Genomic DNA, 24,052 nt, shown 5'->3' with positions numbered 1-24,052 from the left:
AAGTTACGTCACTTCTCCCCAAGCCCGCCTGGATAATTAACGCGCCTGCGCAGAATAAAACCCAACGGGAGCCGGCTCCTTCCGCGCATGCGTCGCGGCCGGAGGCGGGCAGCGCCGCGGTGCGCAGGCGCAGCCGTCGGTGGGTCGGCGTTCGGCCGCCTGAGAGGTGAGTCGCGGGGTAGCCGGCGCTGAGCCGGTTGGGCCTGGGGTCCGCGGTTCAGAGCTCCCGGGGCTCCAGGGCCCGTAAGGAGAGGTTGGTCTGGGGCTGGGGTCGCCGCGATCTGCTGGCTGCTGTGAGTGGGAGGCGCGAAGGGGAAACTGAGGCAGGGCGGCGTCGGGCAGGCCCTACGCCGGCCCTGCTGTACCTCCCCCGCACCCCAGGCCCGGGAAATGCTGGTTCGCAGGCCCGTGGGTGGACAGCGGGAGGTGAAAGTGCCCCGCAAGCAGTGAGGGTGTCTTCTGCTGTCCGGAAACACAGTCCCGTTCGTGGGGCACAGGTCGGGGTCCCGTCCTAGCGCGCCGCTCTCCACCTGGCCAGCTTCTTGGCTTCTCGAAGCCTCAGTTTCCCCCGCTGTAAAACGGGCGTCGTTACGGTTCCTGCCTGACTGGGTGGGATGGGGGTCTTGGGAAGATTAAAGCCATAGGGCCTAGCGCAAAGTGAGAGCTTAATGGGGTCAGCGGTTTTTAGGTCTTTCACAGCTACGGTCTTCTGTCGGTTGTCCTAGAGATGGGAAGGAGCTGGGACTGAGGACCAGCTCCACCTCCTCACTGGCTGTGTGAGCTTGGGCAGATCGCTTCCCTCTCTGAGCAGCACTTTTCTTCTAAACCAGGGACCGCGGAAGACGTGCTTCCTAGGCTCACTGTGAAGTTAAATAGGTAGAACGTTTTCTGCTCAGGTTCCTGCTGCTTGTTAAGAGTTTACCAGAGAGTGGCTAGTTTATCAGGTGTCAGAAAACGTGTGCAGTCTGCATCCCTTAGGCTGGAGGATGTCCCCATTTCCTTTGGTTTTCTATCTCTGATTGGTCTGTCTGCTTTTCTCTCCCCAGACCAGTGGTTTTGTTGCCAGGAGGGACACAGGGCAATGTCTGGGGGTCATTTGTTGTTGCCACGACTGGGTGTGCTCCTGGCATCAAGTGGGTGGGGGCCAGGGATGCTGCCTGACACCCGACGGTGCCCAGGACTTCCTCACAGAGGACCGTCCACAGTGTCCACAGTGGGGAAGTTAAACCTTCCTCTAGGCCAGTGCTTCTTCACCAGCATGAACTGCGTGTGCACAAGGGCGTGGGTATGAACTCAAGAAATCACGTGCAGGTTTTGTGGGAAGAGGAAAGGGCACTTCGGCGTTTAGGCTCTGGAGTCCGACTGTGGGGCTCGAAATTCCTGGTTTGCATCTTCTAAGCTGGGTGACCTCGGGTAGCACCCCCATCTTTCTGAGCCTCAGTCTTTCCTTCTGTACAATGGGGATTGGCATAAACAACCCAGGGGCTCAGCTGACTGTGATTAGGGGGCCAAATCCAGCTGCATCCCGTTTCTGTAAATGAAGTTCTGTGGGAGCACTCCATCACGAAACCTGTGACGGCTTTTGCACAAGAACAAAGTTGAGTGGTTTCCACAGAAGCCCTGTGGCCCTTTTCAGAAAATGATCACTGACCCCCTCCATAAGCCATTGCATGGACTGCACTGAGCTCGGGGCCTGGAAAGCACTTCGCACACCAACGATTTCATCCGAGGTTTATTATAGTTCAGTCTTTCAGGAAGGGTGAGCAACTGTAAATGGGGTTAAGCTCTGCCCCAGATTGTGAGCTGTAGTCTGACTTTGATCCTACATGTGTTTTGCCAAAGACCCAACACTAGCCCCTGTGGGAAATGCTCAGCAGGGGGGTTGAAGGAATAAAGGAAATTGTTGGTAGGTAGGACCCAAGTTTTGTTGTCTCTTCTGGTCTTCCAGAGAACTTGGTCAGGTGGCTCTGAATTTGACAGGGATCTAACATTTTCCCAAGACCATATGGATCAGACATAGCTGAGTGCTAGGGTTGAAAGGGAAGATGTCTGTCCAGTGCTTACAGTCTGGGTAAGGGCGGGGGGTGGATGACAGACAGTTTTAAAGCCTTCTGGGCTGGTGATAAGGCTGGTACTTGGACTTTGCCAGAAAAAAAAGGGCATCTAGTTCTGTCTGAGATAACTTTGCTGCTTGGTGTTGAAGGGAATTAAAGAGTTTCCAGGTGGGTTGGAGGAAAGGTGAGCAGTGTGTTTGAGTGGAGCCAGTGAGGGTTTGGTGAAGGACATCACATGTGCACTCACAAAGTTCCAAGGAGCTTTTGATGGTTTTGAAGCATGCAGAGCATTCTGGCAGCATTTTAGAAGAAAACAGGCTGCGGTGAGGGTTGTGGACTCAAGCCTTGGGACAGTCCTTGCTCGGACACCGGGGGTGTGCTAGGATGAGAGAGAGGATGAGGGCACTGGCCTGGCACACTGCTGTTTGTGAACAGAGCTCCGGGCTCAGGATGGAGGCAGGCAGTCCTCAGCAGCGGGCGCTCCACCGCCCGGGTGGCGGGGGTGGTCAGGGGTCATTCGAGGGAGGCATGCCGTTTTTTCCCTTTGACCAGTTCTGGGCAGGGAAATAAAAGGAGTAGAGGCTGTTTCTGTTTTTAAGTGAGGAAATGAAAAGGTGGACTGAGAGCCGGGAGAGATTGTGAAGACCACCAGAGGAGCTGGCCCCAGGACCCCCGCTCCACCCTCGCCAGGCTCGCTGGGCACCCTGTGCGGCTGGCACCTCGGTGCTGCTTTCTGAGAGCTCATAAAGCACTCACTGTTCAGAGAGTAGGCCTTCTCTGAGAATTCTGTCCGGCAGCCAAAACCCTACAAGTTGTGATTGTTCTGAAGGGTCCGGGTGCCTGGTAGGAGTCGAGGAAAAGTGCTGTCCCCGTGTTTTGTTGGGCCCAACTTTGTGGAGAGCAGAAGGTAGTTCATCTCAAAAGCCATGCGCGGAAGTAAGATTCGCAGACTGTCTCTCAAAGAAGCAAGTTTCTGAGGACCACCTGCGTCCGATGCCTTGCTGGCTCCTTCAGGACAGAGTCCTGTGCTGCAGGCTGAAACCCAGAAGGCGCGAACAGGCTTTGAACAGGTTTGCAGAAAGCCGGCGGCGGGGCTCTCTGGCCAGAAAAATCACGTGTGCTTGTTTAGAGCCTTTACTTTCCCACGTAGAGTTCCAGGGATTTTCTGCTGGGTAGTTTGGCCGTGTCTGAGGACATCTGTGGTTGTTACCACTGCGGAGGGGGGTGTTCCTGGCATTGAGGGGTGTGGCCAGGGATGCTGCGGAGCCCCCACAGTGCTCAGGACGCCCCATGGACAGTGACCGGCCCCTAATGTTAGGGCCAAGCAGGAGAGACCCTGCGTTGATTATTTGGAAAAATATTGAGTCCAGCCTCTGCTCATGCTGGACACCAGAGTAAATCCCCCGGGGTCAGAGGGTACAAATCAGGGTGACTGCAGCGTCTGTGAGTCACCCCCTCTCTCCTTCCCACTCAGTGTGTGTATTTCAATGTGTGCAGCGTCCCAGGACCTCAGGAGTCAGATGGTTACAGAGCACAGATACTCCTGGGGATCACTGGAACCCCCTGATCCAAGGGCTGTCACCCAGGGGAGATTGTGCCCCTTGCCTCAGGGCACACGGGACAGAGATCAGGGGTGGTGTTAACACTGCACTGCACAGGACAGCTCCCGCCCCCCCACCAGCAACACATGATCCAGCCCCTGATGTCGGTAATGCCAGGGTAGAGAAACTCTACATTAAGTCATGACTTCTTGTAACAGCTGATAAGGACGCCTCCGGTAACCCGTTTTGTAGAAGAGGGAGGTGAGGCTATTGGCTGGGACTCTCCAATGGGACAGAGCATTCCTTAGCTTAGGGTGGGGAAGGTGATACGGAACAGGCCTCAGGCAGAAATAGGTGGGCCTAAGACATGAGTCCAGGCCCGTGACTTCCCAGGCAAATCGGGCCTCCATGGCCTGTCACCCATATGCCAGACCCAGAGCAGGCTCCAAAGGCTCTGACTTCTTGACGGTGCATCGCCTTCGAGGGGCCGGCATTTGAGAGAAGACCAAGCGACAGACCAGGAGAAGCCCAGAAAGCAGGCAGTGAGAGCTGATGCCAGGGAGAGCAGGCCAGAGTGCTTCAAGAAGTCCGTTGGGGGCAGGGGATCCTCGCATGCAGAAGCCCTGAGGCTCCAAGGGCTGGGGGCATGGGAAGGGCTGAAAGTATTCCAGAAAGGAGCGGGACTTGGTGTTTAGTTTTTTGAACCCTTGTCTCCATGAACCTCAGTACTCTCATATACTGCTCCCCCACCCGTCTTCACCACTCAGACCAGGAGACCAGGAGACGTCTGCTGCAGACCAGATTTCCCTTCTCAGTCCACTCTTAAGCGAGCGCCCATCAGCATCAGGACCAGCATTCGTTCCCTGGGAGGGAAGACTGAGCCCTGTCCTCCCATACACATCATATGTGTGCACAAAGCCCGGTGTGAGTGACCCATGGGAGGGGAGGGGAACCGGGCTCAGAAGCGGTGCCTGGAACACATAGGTGGGGTGTAGGCACTTAAGGGACTTAAGAATGCAAGATTCATTCTCCACAGGACGCTGCCCAAACGTGACCCTCTAGGCCTGACTTGGAACACAGCATACAAAGTGTCCTGGGATCGTACGTCTGAAGGGGAGGACCTCAGACGTTGAAAACAAAACAAAACGTTTTCTAATTATAGTAAGAGACACATAACAAAGTTTACCATCGTAACCATCTCTAAGTGTACAGCTCTGCGGCATGAAGCACACTCACCCTGTCCTGCAGCCCCCCCCCCAATCTCCAGAATGTTCCGTCTCCCCACACGGAGACTCTGTCCCCAGGAAGCACAGACTCCCCACCCCCTCCCCCAGCCCTGGCTCCCCCAGCTCCTCTCTGTCTGTGTGGACGGGACTTATCCAGGACCTCCTGGGAGTGGGGTCCTGCGGGATGTGTCCTTCTGGGTCTGGCTGCTCTCGCTGAGCCTGGTGTCAGAGTCCCTTCCTGTGGCTAGATCGTGTTCCAGTGTGTGGATGGACCACACTGTTTACTCATTCGTCCGTGGATGGACGCTGGGGTCGTGTCTGCCTGTCGGCTGTCGTGAATAGTGCTGCTGCCAAAACAAATGCCTAAGATGAGGACAGTTCAACACTCGGTCCGTTCTCCTTAGGTTGGGAGGTCAGCAGGCTGACTGGTTCGCTCTCTAGATCCGTGGGGAGCAGGACTCACCTTTTGGGGCTTCCCTCAAAATGAGTGGGTTGTGGTGGTTGATCTCTGTGGGCCCCTCTTTCGCCCCTAAGGTCCTCTGGTCTGGGACTGGCCACTCGCCCCCGGGTGTGGGCCCATCCTGACCCCACACCTTCCAGTTCTAGGGAGGCTCTCCAGCCAGAGGCTCTTGCTGGCTAAGGGGTCGTTGTGTCCAGAAATGGGGAGCTCATTACCATCCTCAAGAGCTTTAGTTCCTTCACCAGCTTTACAGAACACGGGTGTTTTCGGTTTCTCCCTTATTTAAGATCGAGGTATAATTCACGTACCTTAGAATTCCGTGCATTTTGGTATATTCACACTACTGTGTAACTGCACCTTTCTGTAAGTCCAGAACATTCTGTCACCCCAAAAAGAAACTCTGTGCCCATCAGCTATCATTCCCCAGCCCCCACGAACCCCCTTCCTGTCCATGGATGAGCCAGTTCAGGACGTGTCACACACGTGGACTCATGCCGTGTGGCCTTCTGTGTCTGATTCCCTCACTTTGAGAAGCAGTTCTTGATGGACATAGATTCCCATGAACCAGAGACCGCGCTTTCTGCTCACGGCCAGCACCGAGTGTCTCGACTGCCCTTGCCCAGCGCCCCGCCCCCCCCCCCCCCCCCCCCCNCGCTGGTACTGGCACCATCTCCGTGGAGAGCCTGGGGCCGCACGATGGATGCTTCCATCGTGGCTGGTAACAGGTTCATGAGAATGTGGTCAGGAGGCCCGCTCCTTGTTTTCTGTGGGGCACAGGCTGTCCGCCCCACTGGAGGCGTTTTGGGGAGACCGAGGCGTTTCCTGCTGCGGGTTCTGGCTGCGCAGGTGGACTTGGGCAGCCACGGGCCGCCCGCTCCTCACAGACCCCCCACCCCCAGCCTGTTGCCTCTGTCAGCAGGAGCAGCCGTGGAAGTGTGCGGAGGGGGGGCGACGGCGTTGTGCCCTGCCTGACCCATCGTAGACCTTCAGGTAGCAGACCCCTCACACCCAGAGTGTTCCCGACCAGGCCTCTCCCCTGGGCACTGCAGACGCTCGAGCCGGATCGTTCTGTGCTGTGTGGGCATGCTGGGAGCTGGGGGCTGAGCAACAGGTCCTCACCGCCGATGCCGGGAGCACCACACATGTGCCCAGACGCGGTCCACAGCCCCTGAGGCGTGATCGCTCCTGGGCTGGGAGTCCAGCACATAGCAGAGGGACCAAGAGAAGGCCCTTGGACAGCCTGGAAAGGGCTCCGTGTCTCTGGGGCCTTTTGGTCTACTCTGGGCCCCTCCCCTCCTGCCCCCTCTCCATCTCCTGCCCCCCACCCCCGCAATACTTGTCCAACCCCCTCATGTCCCTCGGGGGACTGAGAACCTGGAGAACCATCAGTTTGTTTTCTCAGTCTGAATGGAGAAGCAGGTGGGACTGGGGTCTGGCTTGTGCTTAGCTAAAACTCGGGGTTCGTAGACCTGCAGGACTAGCACTTGCAGGGCGGCCCACCACATCCCTGGGAGCCCCCACGTGCCATTGAGGCTCTGAAAGGGTGGTGACGGCCAAGGCCACGTGACCTTTAGAATAAGGAGGCAAAGTGGCTGGGAGCATTCTTCCACCTGCCCGCGGGAGGCTCGGTGTCTCATTTGTGAAATGGGGTCATAACTGTTTCCGCCTCTCTTGTGCTTCAGGTAGAATTGCCTAGGGTGCTTAAAGTGGCTTCCTTGGGGCTGGGGCTGGCGCAGGCCTGGTGAGCCGGGGCCTAGTGGTCCGGGGGGGCCTGGAGAAGCAGGTGCCACGGGCACTGTCTCAGCAGCACCCGTGCCCCCCATCTGTGCTCCTCACGCCCTCGACTTGGGTCCGCAGATCCTAAAAACCCCGGGGCGTGGTCTCTTCCTGTCTCAAGATGGATAACAAGAAGCGCCTGGCCTACGCCATCATCCGGTTCCTGCACGACCAGCTCCGGCATGGGGGGCTCTCGTCCGATGCCCAGGAGAGCTTGGAAGGTACGTGTGGTTCCGCTGCCCTCCCTCCTTCCCATCACACGTAGCCAGCCCCCGTCACCACAGGCCCAGCCTCCTGCGGGTGTTCTGGTACTCTCCCCAGCTTTCATCGAGGGACGATTCCAGAACATTCTCCTCCACCACGCCATGGGTGCAACTCCACTGATCAGAGAAGAAAGGCTTTCTCTTAAAAGAAGGTGGAGCAGCCATGGCCCCTGGAAGCCACACGGGTCCAGGGGAGCAAGGAGCCCAGGCTGGACTGGCACTCGAGTGGCCCTCTGCCCAGACCCCGCCACCAGCCCCTTGGTGTCCAGCTGGCTCAGCCCGCGGTGACACAGTGGGAGGTGGTGTTTTGGCACCTGCCACATGCCAGGCCTTTGACTTGGGTTTCTCAGGGGCAGGACTCCCTCTGAGCCCCAGAGTCCTAAAGTCTGGGCTGCATTCAGAAGAAAATCCCTTTGTCCCCCCTACAGTGGCAATCCAGTGCCTGGAGACTGCTTTTGGGGTGACCGTGGAAGACCGCGACCTTGCTCTCCCTCAGACTCTCCCGGAAATATTTGAAGCAGCTGCTGCGGGCAAGGTGAGCCTCTGGGCTTCCCAGAGCAGAAGTAACAGCAAGAGCGGCCGGAGTCTCTGGGGCACCTGTGCAAGGCCCGTGTTCTCTCCCAGGCTTCCCGCTGTGGAGCCGTGGTGCCCGGCTTGTGGACGGGGAAGTGGGGGGCTCAGCACCAGCCCCCCTGTCTGAGGGGCTCTCCCTCGGAGCTTAGCTGCCCTTGTGGCTGGCCCCTAAGCAGGAGGGAGGCGGCAGGCTTGCCCACCGCCCCTTAAACAGCTCGTCTTTGCCTTGGGGCCAGGAGGCGCCGCAGGACCTAAGGAGCCCCGAGCAGGCTCCGCCTTCAGAGGAGGACTCGGCTGAGGCGGAGCGCCTCAAAACTGAAGGTGAGACAGGGCCGTCTGCACCCCCACCTGGACTGTGGGCTGGCGGGCGGGCGAGCCCCCGGGGGTGCGGGGCGGTGCTGCGAGGCTGCGCACGGCACACGGCCTCGGGAGATGGGGCCTCTAAACACAGGTGTGCACGGGCCCGTGGGAATGTGGGTAGGCCTGGCCGTGGAAGGCATTCTGACAGCCACACGTGGTCGCGTGGTGGGCACGTGGCCCAGCCGCTCCCCTCCCAGGTGTGGGCCCAGGAGAAATGCAGGCGTGTGTCCACAGCAGCCAAAAGATAGAATAGCCCAAATGTCCATAAATTGGTAAATGTGACCTGTCCATGCTCTAGGACGTCCCTCGGCCGCAAACGGGCAAGGCGCTGACACACGCTGCCCCGGGGACAGACCCTGAGCCCCCGACGCTCAGGGAGGGAACCAGACACAGAAGGCCCCGTGGCGTGTGCGTCCACATGTGTGCCACGTCCAGAACAGGCTCCTCCACGGACACAGAAATGAGTTAGTGTGTGTCAGAGACTGGAGAGGGGATGGGGGATGACTGCTGATAGGGTCAGCGCTGCTTTTTGGGGAAATATAGAATGTTCTGGAATTAGATCATGGTGCTGGACATCTGTGAATATTTAAAAACTGCTCAGTTGTACAGTTTAAAAATGTGAGTTTTAGATTATTTGAATTACATTTCACAAAACTTAGTACTTCCAAAGGAAGGAGCAAAATTGACAGTGTTGGAGACTTATGTCTCCAGATGTCACAACCAAAGCAGTGACAGTCATCACAGAGCACCGGCTCAGGCCAGAACCCACAGGATGCCGGATGCAAACCACATCCTCCACCCCCCCCCAAAGCCCACGTCTGAGTGTTGCAGCCTGCCCCCCAAAGTCGTCTCACACCTTCAGAGAAAACCCCAGGAAAGCCGGCCTGACGGCTCAGAGCCCTCAGAGCCCTCTGCCGACTGGAACAGCGGGGGGGAATCTTTTTTCTTTCTCTTCAGGAAACGAGCAGATGAAAGTGGAGAACTTTGAAGCTGCCGTGCACTTCTATGGGAAAGCCATCGAGCTGAACCCGGCCAACGCGGTCTATTTCTGTAACAGGTACTGGCCGGGCGCGCACAGGAGAGGCGCTTGTCCTGTCGCTTAGGGGTTGTTCAGCCAGAGCCCCAGATCAGCGGCCAGCGGCAGGCGGCCAGCGTGCTGTCGAGCACAGCTGAGCGTGGCATTAAGATTAAAATCAGGGCAGCATGCTGCACGGACCCACAGCAGGGAAATAAGCCAGACCGCGGGTGACGCTTTGGGCCCGCGTTCACGGCAGCGCCGCTGCTGGCTGTGAGGATCCCCACCTGCCCGGTCCTTCGGAAGGGGAAGCTGCCTCCGCTCTCCCACGGCCTCCCAGGACGGACTGTTGTGCTAATGAGAGGGACTGAGTGGGACGCAGGGTTGCGCTCCAGGGCGCAAGCCCCCAGAGCCGATGGTGGGTAGCCGAGGCCAGAGGAGGGGCCACACGTCAGCTGCACTCCCACGGGGCAGAACTGCTTGTCGTCTTAGTTGCTTTCTTTGGACTCTTCGGGGCAATAACACAAGCAGATTGGCAGCGAAGTTGCATGCGTAGTCCCGGGAATCCCACACGTCCTCCAGCTGCCCAGCCGCTCAGTGTTTCCTCTCTGATCCTTTCTGCGCCTCAAAACCTGGGAGAACTGCGAAGTGCAGTATTACGACCTGAAGCAGTCCGAGAAGCCATCTCGCGTGAGGGGAGCCCCGAGAGCTTGCATGGGGGGCTCACAGTGGATCAGTTACCATCTAACGTCAGATACTCCCTAACGTAGACTGGGCGCCAGCTCCCGATGGTGGGCAGAGCCTGGATGCTGAGCCCATCACTCAGGGTTCAGATCCTGGTCCCGTCACAGCCAGGCGCTCTGCAGCATCATGGAGCCAAGCTGCTCTGCCTCCTGCCTCAGTTTCCCCAGGAGGCTGTCTCCTGTCGCAGCCCCCAGCACAGGTGCTCCGCAGACAGAAGCCCTTGGCAACGCTGTGTCCGGCCCCCTACCCCCGCCTGACCGATGGGGAAGCTGAGGCTCCTCCTTGGCAGCGAGCGAGCCCCCCAGCTCTGCCTGCCCTGCTTTGTTTCCCCAGAGCCGCGGCCTACAGCAAACTCGGGAACTACACTGGGGCCGTGCAGGACTGTGAGCGAGCCATCTGCATAGACCCGTCCTACAGCAAAGCCTACGGCAGGATGGGGTGAGTGCCCCGGGAGCCGGGAGGGGCCACGGCAGCTCTGCCTTCCTGGACCGCCCCACCACCTGCCAGACGTCTGGCTGTTTGCTTTTGTCCTGATCCTAGTCTAAACGGGAGTCAGGGCTCGGCCCCACTCACATGTCCTAAATTTGGGCCTCCCCTCCTTCCAACCCAGCTGCTGTCAATCAGGGTTCCCAGCACTCGCTCTCCTGTGCTCCAGCGGTTTGCTGGAAGTGCCCTTGTGTGCACCAGAGGACGCAGATGAAGACCTCCACAGGGCAGGGTCCAGGAGGGTCCCCGGGCGGGAGCTCTGTCTCCCTAGAGTGGGACGTGATGCCTTCAGTAATGGGCACGTTCTCCACATCTCGTTCAGTTTTGCAGCCTGCTGTCCAGCCTTCTCCCCTCCCAGGGGTTTGGGGTCACGAGGTTCCCGCTCACATGCCAGATTTGGTCTTCCTGGCCACCAGCCCCATCCTGAGTCACCTCATGGGCGTAAACTCGGGTGCGATCAAAGGGGCTCATTAGGAATACCAGGAGACGCCTGTGACTTGGGAAGTTTGGCGTTTTAGGAATTCTGTGTCAAGAACAGGCAGCCACATCTGACCACCCTGCCCTCTGCCTCTGTGGCCCTCCTCTGGGCCTTCAAGCCCTTTGTGTGGATCCCTCTGGGGCACCCGCCCGTGTGCCTTTGAATTTTTTTCATACACCCACCCTCTCAGCCCCCACGGCCCTTGCATGCCATCCCCACCATCCCCACCGGACGCCAGGCCACAGCGACCGCTGGAGTGGTTTTGGAGTGGCGGGCAGCCTCCCAGGCCCTCTCCCCACACGCCGGTGTCTCTCCCCCAGCCTCGCGCTCTCCAGTTTGAACAAGCACACTGAGGCCGTGGCCTACTACAAAAAGGCCTTGGAGCTGGATCCTGACAATGAGACCTATAAGTCGAACCTCAAGATAGCCGAGCTGAAGTTGAGAGAGGCGCCAAGTCCCGTGAGTGGCCCCGGGGAAGGGAGCGGGAGGGAATGGGAATGTGGGCCAGTTTCTTTACCGGGGTTTCCATGGGAAGGAATGGGTGAGGCAGGGGATGCAGGCCTAGGACAGGCTAGGTGAGTGCTCTCAGCAGAGTCTGGGCTGGGGGCCGACTCTATCTGTCAGATACCTGGCTCGGGGGCGGTCAGGGCAGGGGGTGGCGGCCCAGAGTGTGAGAGCCTGATGGAGGAGGGCTGGGGTGTGGGCGGTGGACTGGTGGGAATTGGTCACCTCTGAGGGCCCTGCAGGCTCCGCGGGGGCCCAAGATGTCAGAGCGTTACGCGGTACTTTCCTAAGTGATCGATACCGTGACGCGTGCCTTTGATGGAGGAGCGTGTGGCCGCGAGGCCTGGATGCTGGCTCGAGAGGATGTCTGAGCCCTATGCCTGTTAGGGCGTCAGCCGCCTCCCTGTGGGATCTTCCTCGTCTGTTCCAGGGGCCAGTGTCCTGGTCCTGTGATCACTCACCAGGGCTCTTCTCACCCCCACAGACAGGAGGTGTCGGCAGCTTTGACATCGCCGGCCTACTCAACAACCCCAGCTTCATGAGCATGGTAACCTGCGCTCCCGTCTCCCACGGGGTCCGAGCCCACCACCCAGGCCTGCGTCCGCCTGCCGCGGGCCCGGGCTGCCTGGCCTGGGCCCTGCCGACGCTGGGCCGGCCGTTCTCTGAGGGCGTGACCGGGGCGCCGTGCGGGCTGAGGAGCAGCCCCAGCCCCACCGCCTCGACGCCAGGAGCTCCTCCTGTGTGACGGCCACAGATGTCCCCAGACACTGCCCCAAGTGAGATCCCTCCATATTGAGCACAAAGGACCCACGATTCTGCCTCCTGCTTCCCAGGGAGGCGGCATCCCCTCCCCCAGCTCGCTTTCCTCCTCGCGCTGTGGAGACCCTGACGGCAGGCAGCACAGCACGCCTGCTGCCCAAGGTTCGGGTGGATGCCCCCGAGGCGGCAGCGCCACCTTCCGATGCCAGAGGCTTAAGGCTGGAAGTGCTAGTCTGTGCCGGGCTGGGCCCGCACACGCGTGTCCACTGACCGCAGGCTACACGGCTGGCTCACGGGGCCTCAGGGGCCAGGGTCTCCACGTTGGGAAGAGAGAAATCCCCAACCCTCTGGCAGAAATGCCCTCAGGGCAACAAGGAGCGTCGTGCCTCCCGAGTCGGCACACAGGGCTGCTGGCCGGGCTCCGCCAGGGGCTGGGGACACAAGCCCTCAGAGGGCGGGAGGGTTCAGCCCGGCAGTGGTCACGCCTCTCGACCTCCTGCACCTAGGGGCGGCTGGATTTTGTAATCTTGTTGGCGCACAGCCGCGCTGCGTCGATGGCAACGCCGGGCGGGTGGTCAGGGCAGAGACTGGCCCGTGGAGCCGAGAGCCTGACCTCCGGCGTCTCAGAGAGGTTAGCCGGGCCCCCGTGAGCCACGCTGGACGGGCCCTCTTCAGCGCCCCGCTTGGCCGCTTCCCGAAATGGGTCCTGAGGAGGGACGAGACCCAAACAGGATCAAAGCGGTAAACCGTGTCGGGGAAGGGCGTCCACCTGGCCTGGTGCGCGTGCCGGGAGAGCTGAGGGCGCTCAGGGTGGAGTGTTGCGGTCTGAAGATGGGTGTGGGCGCTCGCGGTGTCTGATGACCTGTTCTTTTCTTCAGGCCTCAACCCTAATGAACAATCCCCAAGTCCAGCAGCTGTAAGTGACGCCATCTTTCTTGGGGACTTGGGGTTAGATCTCTTTCTTTATCATGACAAGGTGCATGTAACATAACATTTGCCCATTTTAACCATTTTAGGGTTTACAGTGCAGTGGCGTTAGGTATATCCACCTGCACAGCCACCACCATCTAATTCCAGAACATTCCATCACCCCAAAAAGAGTCCCCGTGCCCATTAGAGACACTTTCCAGTCCCCAGCCCCCACGAGCCCCCTCCCCGCCCATGGAAGAGCCTGTTCTGGACGTGTCACACACATGGGCTCACACCGCATGGCTTTCTGTGTCAGGTTCCCTTCCTGAGCGTCATGGGCTCAGTTCTGGGTCCACACCCAGGAGCGGAATTGCTGGGTCACATGGTGATTCTCTGTAACTTAGTGAAGAACTGCCAGACTGTGGTCAGATCTTAAAGCAGACTTTCTCATCGACAGCACTGCTGACCGGGGGCGGGGGGGGGGGGGGGGGCGTACTGTAGGGGCCGGCCAGCATCCCCAGGCATGGCCGTGTGTCCCCTGGTTGAGGACTCCTGTCTTTAAGCCAAGAACAGGCTGTTTCCAAGTGAGCTGCTGGAGCTCAGAGCAGCTGCCATCAAAGAGGGGGGTGGGCTGGGCCAGGGCGGGTCTGGGCCCCAAAGGGGCTGCCAGACAGTAACAAAGGGCAGCCCGTGTGGGTGGAACAGCAGAGCCTGGTGGGAATGGGCAGGCTGGGCTGGCTGTCACGTCGTGCGCTCTCCTTGCAGCATGTCCGGGATGATTTCGGGCGGCCACAACCCCCTGGGGACTCCTGGCACCAGCCCCTCACAGAACGACCTGGCCAGTCTCATCCAGGCGTGAGTAGACCTGCTCAGTGGGGCTCAGGTGGGGTGGGGGCCCACCCGTGAGCGTAAGAGCGGGGGCGTCGTGTCCCTGGGTGCTCCGTCGGACCCCGCGTCCTCCAGAAGGGCCAGGAGGGGCCTGGGCCTCCCAGTTGAGCTGGGGCCTGCCTCCCCTGCAGCGGCCAGCAGTTTGCCCAGCAGATGCAGCAGCAGAACCCAGAGTTGATAGAACAGCTCCGAAGTCAGATCCGAAGTCGGACCCCCAGTGCCAGCAATGACGACCAGCAGGAGTGACTGCCCACGTGAGTCCCTGTGGGCCGTGAGCGGGGAGAGCCCCTGTTGATGGCCCTGTGTCCTCTGGGTTGGGAGGGTCTCCGTGGTGGGGGTGTCTGGGATCATCAGACCCCTTTCCACGTGTTTCCACTCGAGTCTTGTTCCTTCCCGGTGGCCGTCTGTGGGTGGGCTTGTCACCTGAGTGGGGTTTGTGTGGACGAGGGCTGAGCCCCCACGGCTCCCTGGCGGTGCTGTGGCCTGAGCGCCAGTAGTCCGCGTTTGTGCAGAAAACCCCTGGGCAGCCACAGCGGTGGCCAGTGAGGTCCCTGGGAGGGAGGCCGACAGGCCCGTGCTGCCTCACACTGCAAGCCCGGGGTTCGCCGTGTGTTTGTGTGTGTGTGTGCGCGTGTGTATTTGCCGGAAGCAGCTGTTAAGGCAGGATTGCTGGAAACAGACTGGGGGGTCCAGTGGCCGTGTCTGGCTTGGGGGCCACCCGCAGGGCCCCTAGACTCATCCTTTGCCCATAGACGTGCTTCCTGGCATGGGGCTCTCCCACCCGGCAGTCGCGGGCCTCATTGTCCTCCTTTCTCCTTTGGCCGTGATTTTCTGTTAAAAATTTCAAAGGACCGGGGGCGCCTGGGTAGCGCAGTCGTTAAGCGTCTGCCTTTGGCTCAGTACATGATCCCGGCGTTCCGGGATCGAGTCCCACATCGGGCTCCTCCGCTGAGAGAGCCTGCTTCTTCCTCTCCCACTCCCCCTGCTGTGTTCCCTCTCTCGCTGGCTATCTCTCTGTCACATAAATAAATAAAATCTTTAAAAAAAATTTTTTTTTCAAAGGACGGGACGCCTGGCTGGCTCAGACCCTGGAGGGTGTGACTCGATCTTGGGATCATGAGTTCGAGCCCCACGCTGGGAATACAGATTACTGAAAAAAATAGTTTAAAAAGTTTTAAAAGCCAAAAACACTGAGGAACAGGGAAAACAACTTTGATCTCTCCACCTGCGGCAACGAATGTTAATTATTTGGGCACATTTTTCTTTTTCTTTCTTTTTTTTTTTAAAGCACTCTTAAAGGAAAAAACGAAACCTAGTTGAGATCGGTTTTGCATTTGTTATATGTCGTAACCTTATCTGCAAAACGCCTTCGCCAGCATTTCCGTATCCTAGGCCCCAGAGCCTGCAGCGACGTTCTGCGTCTGGGCTAAGGCCGCCCGGGTGCCGCCCAGCCTGTGAACGTGGCTGCCTGGGCCGTGGCCTGACTCGCCGCCCTCGTGTCTTCTCCCCCCAGCCCTCCCAGTGCCACCAGCTCCTTCCCACCAACTGGAAGCCGTCTCGCATTTCGCCATCTTCTCCCCTTGGACCACCCAAGAGAGAAAAAGAAACAGAAATTGGACCTGCATGTTAAGATGGATTTTTATTACTCCTTCACCCTCCCCTCCCTGTTTGTAGTTTCCCACGGCCCCCAGACCCTTCTCGAAACAGAGCCAGCAAGCCGTGAACGCAGACCAGCACTGATCTCTTCCCAGCCCCCTGAAAACCCAGTCGTGAAAGTGTTTTCTAGACTGTTCCGGGGCGGGGGTCGTCCTCAAGCCCCTCTCCAGGAAGCAAACAGTTTTGTGTCAAGCCACGTCGGGGACACCCATGGCTCCCAGAGCCCCTTTCTGCAGCCCCCGCGGTCTGTTTTCAGAGGAGATGGGAGAAGCCACTTCTGAGTCAACCTTGGCCTCTCCCGGCCGCGCTCTGCTCGGATGAGCTCACTGCCAGCCGCGGTCTGGGCGCCAGTGGCCACCCTGCCCCTCGGACCACGGGTTTTCGTGTGAGGAGCTCTTCAGACACATTTTCCTAAAAGACGATTTCTGTGACCTTGCACCCCATTTGGGAGCAGGGGGCGGGACCGTCCCAGGGTGCACAGGACCAGGTACTGGGACTTTTCTTCCATTCGAGCATTTTGATGGACATGTGTCTCATCTCTGATACTCCTGTCCCAGTACTCATGACCGACAGACCGCAAGGGGCTGATCATGACCTTTCAGCCCGCCCCCGGCTGGGTGTCCAGCCTCCTGCCCTTCTGCCCACAGGCTATCCTGCCAGCCATTATGTCTGGGTCCTTACAGGCTCATCTGTCCTGTTCAGGGCTGGGGGGCTGGCGGGGCCCCTGGTGCCCCTCACCTTGGCCTGACATTGCCACACAGCCAACCAGAGCTGCTTCCCGGAGAGCAGGCATGCCAGTTGTGGCCAGGCAGCCTGCCCAGGACACAAGGCCACTGTGGATATCCCCACGGCCTCTACTGGGGCAGGATGGGGGGGAGGGCAGGTCTGCGGGCACCAGTGTTGGCATCTGGATCACGTGGGGCTCCCTGGTGGTCCGGGCCGTCTGCAAGGTCGACCCGGTACCGTGTATGTTGTAGGTAACTGGTAGGAAGATGGGCCACTGCCGGCCACCCGCAGTCCGACCCACGTCTGGCGAGATGGGTCTTAATTTGAATGCTAGCCATGGTGACAAGAAAACGTGTGGGGAATAAATAGACATCACGACCTCTGCTCCGCTCTGCCTTGACCTCTCGCGCCACCCCTGCCCCCTTGCCCCAAGCTTCCAGAAACCCCCAGCCTGGAGCTCTCACCTCGGGCACACTCGTGGTGTCGGTCACGTTGACGGCTGACATGATGCAACTGGAAGCCGTTCCCACATCGGGGGTCACGGATGATTCCAGAAACTGCAAACTTCCAGGCTGCTCCTGTGTTTTGCCTCTCCCACGCCTTGGTTTCCCATCACACTCAGTCCAGGGGCCATGCTGCACTCCAGGCCTCTTGGGCAGAGCCGTGAGGGCACCTCCACTCTCCCTGGGGGAACCCGCAGGGCCTCCCTTTGCACCTGCTGCAGGTGAGGGAAGTGGCCCCAGGCGGCCTGCGTGTGAGGGCCGCCTGCTCCCTTCATTGGGGAAACGAGTCCCAGGGTTGGGGCTGTCCCAGGGAGGGTGAGAGCCAGGCCGGCCTTGTCTCTCAGGCACGTGGGGCTCCTCAGCAGGCTCACTGGCAGTCCTGATTCTGGGGACGTCTGTGACTGTCATGACTGGGTGCTCCTGGCGTCGAGTGGGTGGGGGTCGGGATGCGGCTCAGCCCCTGCAGGCCCAGTCTCTGCTTTCTCCTGAATTTGCGAGTTCGCTCAGCCAGCCCCCTGTCGGTTCTGCACTTGGCACGAGCCCGCATCATGCTGATGGACCTGTTTGGAGAGCCGCACCCAGCTGTACTGTGGGGCACGGGGGCGTGAGCCCTGTGTTCCAGAAACCGCTACCTGGGCTGTTTAGGTCTCCCAGATCCTCCCACTCCTTCCATCCTGTGTGTCCATCACTGAGCAGCCCTGCAGAGCTTCTGCCCCCCGCCGGACCAAAGTGTTCAGGAAAGAGCCAGAACTTTCCGTTGGAGCTGCTGGCAGAGTGGGAAGAAGGGAAGAAAAGACGTAGCTGTCAACGTCTCATCCCAGAAGCTGGCGGCTTCTCCATGTGACTTGACGAGACGTGTGTCATGGGTAATTACTCCTCGATCCCACACAAGGTAGAAATAGGATCTTTCTGAATATTCCTGTCAGAGGTGCGTGGAGGGGAAGGAAAAACAGCAATTACACAGAGTTAGCATAAGTCGTGACTCGGAGAAAGCTTCCAGGAGTAGGTTGAGCCTTGAGAGGCAGGGCAGCTGCCGGCACCATAGATGGAATCAAGGGGTCTGTGCTCTGTCCCCACGCCCTCCGTGTGCAGTCGCCAGGCGCTGGACCTGGAGCCCCGCCCCCCCACCGGATTAAGTCCCAGGATGCCGAGGAAGGAACAAAGCAAGGGCTCTCGCCCACAGTCAGTTATGCCCCCAACGGACTGAGCTGTGTCTGGGGGACATCGGGGTGTCACAGCCAGTGGGGCTCCTGGCATCATGGGGGCCAGCGATGCTGCTCAGCCCCCCACTGCGCCCACCCCGCAGTATTGCCAGCACCCGGTAGGCCCTAGAAACATGTCAGATCGACAGATGTGCTAACCCGCTCGAGCACCCGCTCGGGAGGGCTCCTGTCTGCAGCAGAGACTTTGCCCCAGGCAGGGTAACCTGAAACCCCGCCCCGCCTTGGCCTTCCCAGCACGCCCCCTCCACCCCCACCCCTCCACCTTGAAAACGACTATTTGAAAGTGGCCTTCGTAGGAGAGACGCGGGGACCGCCAGGTGGCGCAGCGGCGCCCCGGCATCCCGGACACCCCGTCCCCGGCGGCATCAGGACCAGAGAGAACAAGGCTACATGTAACCCTGAAGCCACCGGGCTCGAGCCTGGAAACGGCCATGGTCCTAGGGGTCAGGCTGTGCTTTTAGAGCTGGCCCTCCTTTCAGAATCGCGAGTCGTAGCCGGGACGTTGGGCTCGGCGCTGCGCTGCCAGAGGGCCACCATCCTGGGGCCGGAGAATGCGAATCCCCTCCGGGGTGAGAGCCACTGATTCTGTGCCGCGTGTGGCTGTTGGAAGCTCATTTAGCCTGGGGGGGGGGCATGCTTCCCTCCCTCGTTACTGTGCTGTGCTGCTTAGACTGTACATCCAAGCCCAAGTACATACGTGCGAGGGCGCAGGTTATGAGCAAACGGCTGGACGGGTTTCCGCAAGGGCAGCAGGCCCCTGTCGTTGGCGCCGGACCAAGAACAGCCCCCCCCCACCCGCAGCCTCATCATGCCCCCACGCTCATTACCACCTTAAAGGGGAACGCTGCCCCAGTGCTTGGTGCCATGGCTTAGTTGTGCCTGGTTTTGATATGGGTAAGATGGAATCTAAGGGGAAAAAGGTAAAATTATAAAAATCATAGAAGAAAATTTAGAATATGATTTGGAGTAGACAGATTTTCTTAAAGGGAACACAACACTCTGATAGTTAATTTTACGTATCCGCATGGCCAGGCCACGGTACCCAGATATTTGGTCAAACGCTAGTCTAGATGTGTGTGGGAAGGTATTTTTCTAGATGAGAGTAACATTTAAATTAGTCGGCTTCAAGTGGAATGTTTGACCCTCCTTAATGCAGGTGGGCCTCGCCTAAACAGTTGAAGGCATTCAGAGAAAAGACAGGTCCCTCGAGGAAATGCTCCTCAAGGGTGTTCAGCCCCTCGATGGCCTTGGGACTTGGGCTACATCGTCAACTCTTCCTTGGGTCTCCAGCTGCCTGAGTGGATGAGGCCATTTGCAATATATATTTGACAAAAATATAAGGTACCCCTACAAATCCATGAGAAAAATAGAACCCAATCTGTTAAAGAGTTTTTAAAAAAAAAAAAAAACATTTTATTTATTCATTTGACAGAGCACAAGCAAGGTCGGGGCAGGCAGAGGGAGAAGGAGAAGCAGGCTCCCCGCTGAGCAGGGAGCCCGAGGCAGGACTCGATCCCAGGACCCTGAGATCATGCCCTGAGTCATGAAGCAGACGCTTCACTGACAGACCCCCAGGTGCCCGAACCCAATTTTTTAAATGGGGAAAACACTCAGGCCTTTGCAAAAAAACCAGGATATGCAGTTAGCCAGTAAGTATATGCAAAGAGGCTCGATTTCATTAGCGATCTGAGGAACACTATTAAAACCGTGATGTAAGGCAAATATCCCAGAGTGGTTAGGAGGAACAGACAGAGCAAGTGCCGTTCATTACAGAATGCATCCGGGGCTCCAAGAGCACCCCAGGTGCGGGATGTGCCGGGAGGACCCCTGGGCTCAGCAGACGGTCATCCCCAAGACCGTGGTTTATACAGAGAGAGGATAGGAAGCAACGTGAGCTCAGGACAGCGGTGTGGGGGTGGGGGCGGGGATGCCAGGCATGAGCTTCCAGAGTCCTCTCCCGGGGTGCCCCACAGGATGCACTTAGTTCCCCAAATGAGACGGGACCGTGTGTGTGAGGTGTGTCCAGGCGGCTGGCAGAGACCCAGCGCCAGGTTCTCTGCAGGGGTCGGTCTCGTGGGCCCCTCTGTCCGGGTCAGGCCAGGACCCCGACTCCGGGAGGGGAGCAGGTGCTCAGCGCGAACCCCATGTCTGCACAGACGGTTCAGGGACCCGAGCCCCCCAGCAGTGAGGAGGGCAGAAGCCCCTGGAGTCTGGTCCCCAGATGCCACTGAGGGCCTGTCTTGCAAGCCAGCCTTTCCCAGGACGGCAGTCTCTGGCTGCCGTGTTAACCCTTCTTAAGCACCGAAGGGGAAAAGTCGGCTGTGTTAAGTCCTAAAACCAAGTGTTTGCATCCCCCCCGATGTACAATTACCAGCTGTGGACGTACGCCCAACAGCAACACGTGTGAATGGCCACCCAGAGGCACGTAGAGGCGTGTTCGGAGCAGTGCCCTAAACAAGACCAACACCAGAAACTACCCACATGAACCACTGTGCAGAATGCTAGATACTGGGGAGTGAGGCGGGAAGGGGCAGGAGGGAACGCAGGGGTGCGGGTCGTGGTCACTGTGGGCTGTGAGGGTGGTTTCACGGGTATATTACACATACATCAAAACTCACCAAGTTGCATACTTTAAATGTGTGCCATTCCTTGTATGTCAATTATCCTTCAATAAAGCTGTTAAAATGGCTTTACTTCCTATTTCCGTAATGTTTGTTCCCCTCTTGTATTTGTCCTCCTGCGAATCGTCTGCTCATCTCCCTTCCCGTTTTTATTCTAGGATTTTGTTCTCCATCAAGCACTCTGTCATCTCGTTTCTTAAGCTCATTCACAGTGTCTGACACTAGAAGAGATCTTTGAAGTAGGCTATGCAGTCAGATGTATCAGTCTTCTCCTAGAGTACCCTGAAGATATTTGCTCACACCCAAGTCCTGGCGCCTAGGAAACTTTCAAAACTACGCCCTTCTCCGGCCAGCCTCATTCTCTAAATAACTATGAACAAATACTGCGCATCATGAATCCTTCTATAGGAAGGCGTCACCCTGCAGGCATTTACCTGGTGTGCACTGATTATAAGCAATCTTTTGTTGTCGTTGTGAATTATGGAAACCAGGGAGAGACGATACAATAATAAATTACCTAATAGTAATGAACAGCCACCCCATATTGTCTGCCTGCAATGAGGAAGGGCAGAAGTCGGCATGAAGTGCGAAGACCTCATTGACATCTCGTACTGCACCTCTGCAAAGCCCAGCTCAGTCTTCCCGCCCCTCCCACATATGTGCCTCCTCCAGTCTTTCCTATTTGAGTGAACAACGCCAGCATCCATCTAACTGCTCAAACCAGAGAACTAGAAGTCACCCAGAGACCTCCTACCCCTGCAACCCACCCAGACAAACCAGTCCCGCGTCCTGTCAACTCACCCTCCGTCCTTGCTGCTCCCTCTCCCCTGCCAGCGCCCTTATCTAAACAAGTGCCAGTCCTTGCCCAAATGACTCTTAACCGGTCTCCTGCTTCCCCACAATTCAGTCTTAACACAGATGTTAGAATCACCTTCAGAGATAAATTGGATCACAAGCCTCACCTGCTTAACAGCCTTCGGTGAATTGCGCTGCATTCGTGGTAAAACTCAAACTCCTTAACGTGGTCTGTGGGACTGTCCCTAATCTCTCCCCTCCCTGTTGCTTACTAACATTCAGCAAGCCCAGGCTTGCAGGTCCTCCAACATGGCGGCTCTTTTCTACCGTTACATTAGCTACGCTCTGCTGCCCCTACTGCTCACCGGTTTCCTTGGTTAATTTGCACACAGAACTCTCTTGTCTTCATAGAGTTTCACACAGTCTGGGTCCTCGGCTCAGGGTCTCTCAAAGTGTACAATCAAGGTGCCCACTGGGCAGCAGTCATCTGAAGGCAGGCCTGGGACAGGACCCCCTTCCAAGACCACTCATGTTGTCATTGGCAGGATTCAGCTCCTCATAGGCTCTTGCACCGAAGGCCTTAGTCTCTTGCTGACTATTGGCTGGAGGTCATCCTCAGTTCCTTGCAGTATGGGCCTCTCCAACATCTCAGCTTCCTTCCTCAAGGCAGGCAGAAGTTGTGCTAGGAAGACAGAAGTCAGTCTTGTGTCACCTAATCCGGGAAATAACATCCCAACACTTTGCCGTATTCTATTTGTTAGAATCAAGTCATCAGGGGCAGCCCACCCTCAAGGAGAGGGAATTACACAAAGGCATGAATACTAGGATATGGGGACCATGTGGGACCATCTTAGAACTCTGCCTACTGCAGTATGTTATTATTTCATTAATACTTGTCTCTCATATTAGAAGAACTGTGAGGACATGGAGTTTGTTTTTTACTCCATTAATTTAAAGAATGTTCAAATTGTGGTGAGATATACACAAAGTTAAATTTACCATTTTAACAACTTTAAGTGCACAGCTCAGCGGCATGAAGCACACTCACACTCTTGTGCAAACACCCCCACCCCCCATCTCCAGAACATTCCATCTCCCCACATGGAGACTCTGTCCCCAGGAAGCACAGACTCCCCACCCCCTGCCCCAGGCCTGGCTCCCACCGGCTCCTCTCTGTCTGTGTGGACGGGACTCCTCTGGGGACCTCCTGGGAGTGGGGTCCTGTGGGATGTGTCCTTCTGGGTCTGGCTGCTCTCGCTGAGCCCAGTGTCCTCAGTCCATCCACATTGTATCATCCCTACTTTATTCTTAGCAGCTCTCTCCACGCCTGGCCCTTCGTAGGCTGACAATAAGGTTTTAGTTAACAAATGAATGCAGTCTTCCTCATAACTCTGGTTGCTTTTATAGGGCATGGAACAAGATTTTTTTTTAATGTTACCTTCTCTCTGTCAAAAAAAATCCACAATTTTCAGTCTTCATCTGACTTGACCGATTGGCAGCTTTGATACAATAACCCAATGATTGTGTTAAAATACATTGGATCGGTCATATCTCTGATCTAAACTCTGCAATTTCTCCCTATTTCCCTCCAAAGCCTTTTGTGACCTACCTCCTCTTATCTCCAAATACACTTCCCCAGGTCACTGTTCTTTGGCCACACGGACGTTCTTGTACACGCCTGCCTTGGGGCCTCCATACTCTCAGTCCCTTACGTGTGAAACGGTTTGCCTCTATGCATCCACTGGACCGACTTCTCCACGTTCATCTTTGCTCAAATGTCTCTTTCTCTAGGAGGCCTATCTGAGCATCTTACTTAAAATAGCAACCCATACCCAGCACTTTTGATAGCCCCTTGTGGGTTCTGTTATCCCAGAGCACTTCTGACATAATTCCATCACTTATTATGTATAGCGATTATTTGTATCTTGTCCTAGAATGTAGGCTGCAAGAGGGCGGGAAGGCTGATCTTTATTTTGCTCACAGATGTTCTTCTAGAAAAGGCCCTGACACATAGTATTCAGAGATGTTGAGCTGATGAATCTGCGTTTTAAGCTGACGGGAAGGGCATCGGCGTCGTGGACTCTCGGGGAGGGACAGTCTCCCTCAGGAAATGGTTTCCCGTCGCTGGCCAAGCCTCCATACGAGTGGCATTCAGCACCAGGCGCCCCTGGACAGCTCTGGAAGCCAAGTCCTGCCGGAACCATTTCTCTAAGGTTGGAGTTTCCTGCCGGAGCCACCTGCTGGCTGTACCTACCGCTCACCAAGAGGAAACTACTCTCCCGTGCCGGTGGGAGAGGTGGGTCGCAGGATGAGTGGCATCCTCAGCAGCCAATGGCACGGCGCGCTCTGTCCGAGGCGTTCAGGGTAGCCAATGGTCAGGGGCGTGGGCGGGGCGTGGGCAGCCGCGCGCGGAGCCGGGGCTGGACAGGACCGCTGCCGTGGGGTCGCGACCGCGCGGCGATTGAGCGGCGGGGGGCGCCGGCGGGCGGGCG

The 24,052-nt window shown here is 57.6% G+C and overlaps 1 protein-coding gene across 4 annotated transcripts; it reads left to right on the top strand.

Moving 5' to 3' along the window:
• The first annotated feature begins 11 nt into the window (after positions 1-11).
• SGTA (small glutamine rich tetratricopeptide repeat containing alpha) lies at positions 12-16,796 on the top strand. 4 transcript variants are annotated; one of them, XM_019804118.2, is made up of 13 exons: positions 133-166; positions 6,201-6,271; positions 7,139-7,278; positions 7,749-7,855; positions 8,130-8,214; positions 9,211-9,310; positions 10,346-10,450; positions 11,297-11,435; positions 11,965-12,027; positions 13,118-13,155; positions 13,914-14,003; positions 14,168-14,290; positions 15,550-16,796. In XM_019804118.2, the coding sequence occupies exons 3-12, from the start codon at positions 7,179-7,181 to the stop codon at positions 14,280-14,282; spliced, it is 942 nt and encodes a 313-aa protein (XP_019659677.1). In that variant the 5' UTR covers positions 133-166; positions 6,201-6,271; positions 7,139-7,178; the 3' UTR covers positions 14,283-14,290; positions 15,550-16,796. The 4 variants fall into 4 exon arrangements, with proteins under 4 accessions (XP_002923601.1, XP_019659679.1, XP_019659677.1 ...); XM_002923555.4 differs by lacking the exon at positions 6,201-6,271 and having other exon boundaries at positions 12-166; XM_019804120.2 differs by lacking the exon at positions 6,201-6,271 and having other exon boundaries at positions 12-166; positions 15,099-16,796.
• Positions 16,797-24,052: the final 7,256 nt, after the last annotated feature.

This window comes from Ailuropoda melanoleuca, chromosome 4 (genome assembly GCF_002007445.2).
Source record: "Ailuropoda melanoleuca isolate Jingjing chromosome 4, ASM200744v2, whole genome shotgun sequence".
In the NCBI taxonomy this organism is placed as follows: domain Eukaryota; kingdom Metazoa; phylum Chordata; class Mammalia; order Carnivora; family Ursidae; genus Ailuropoda; species Ailuropoda melanoleuca.
Note: the sequence above shows the minus strand (reverse complement) of the source record. Positions and strands in the feature narration are given on the sequence as shown.

Coding starts and splice junctions, on each gene's coding strand:
- SGTA (XM_002923555.4), top strand. CDS start 7,179: ATGGATAACAAGAAGCGCCTGGCCTACGCCATCATCCGGTTCCTGCAC. Junction 7,279..7,748: donor TGCCCAGGAGAGCTTGGAAG/GTACGTGTGGTT, acceptor TCCCCCCTACAG/TGGCAATCCAGTGCCTGGAG. Junction 9,311..10,345: donor GCGGTCTATTTCTGTAACAG/GTACTGGCCGGG, acceptor TTGTTTCCCCAG/AGCCGCGGCCTACAGCAAAC.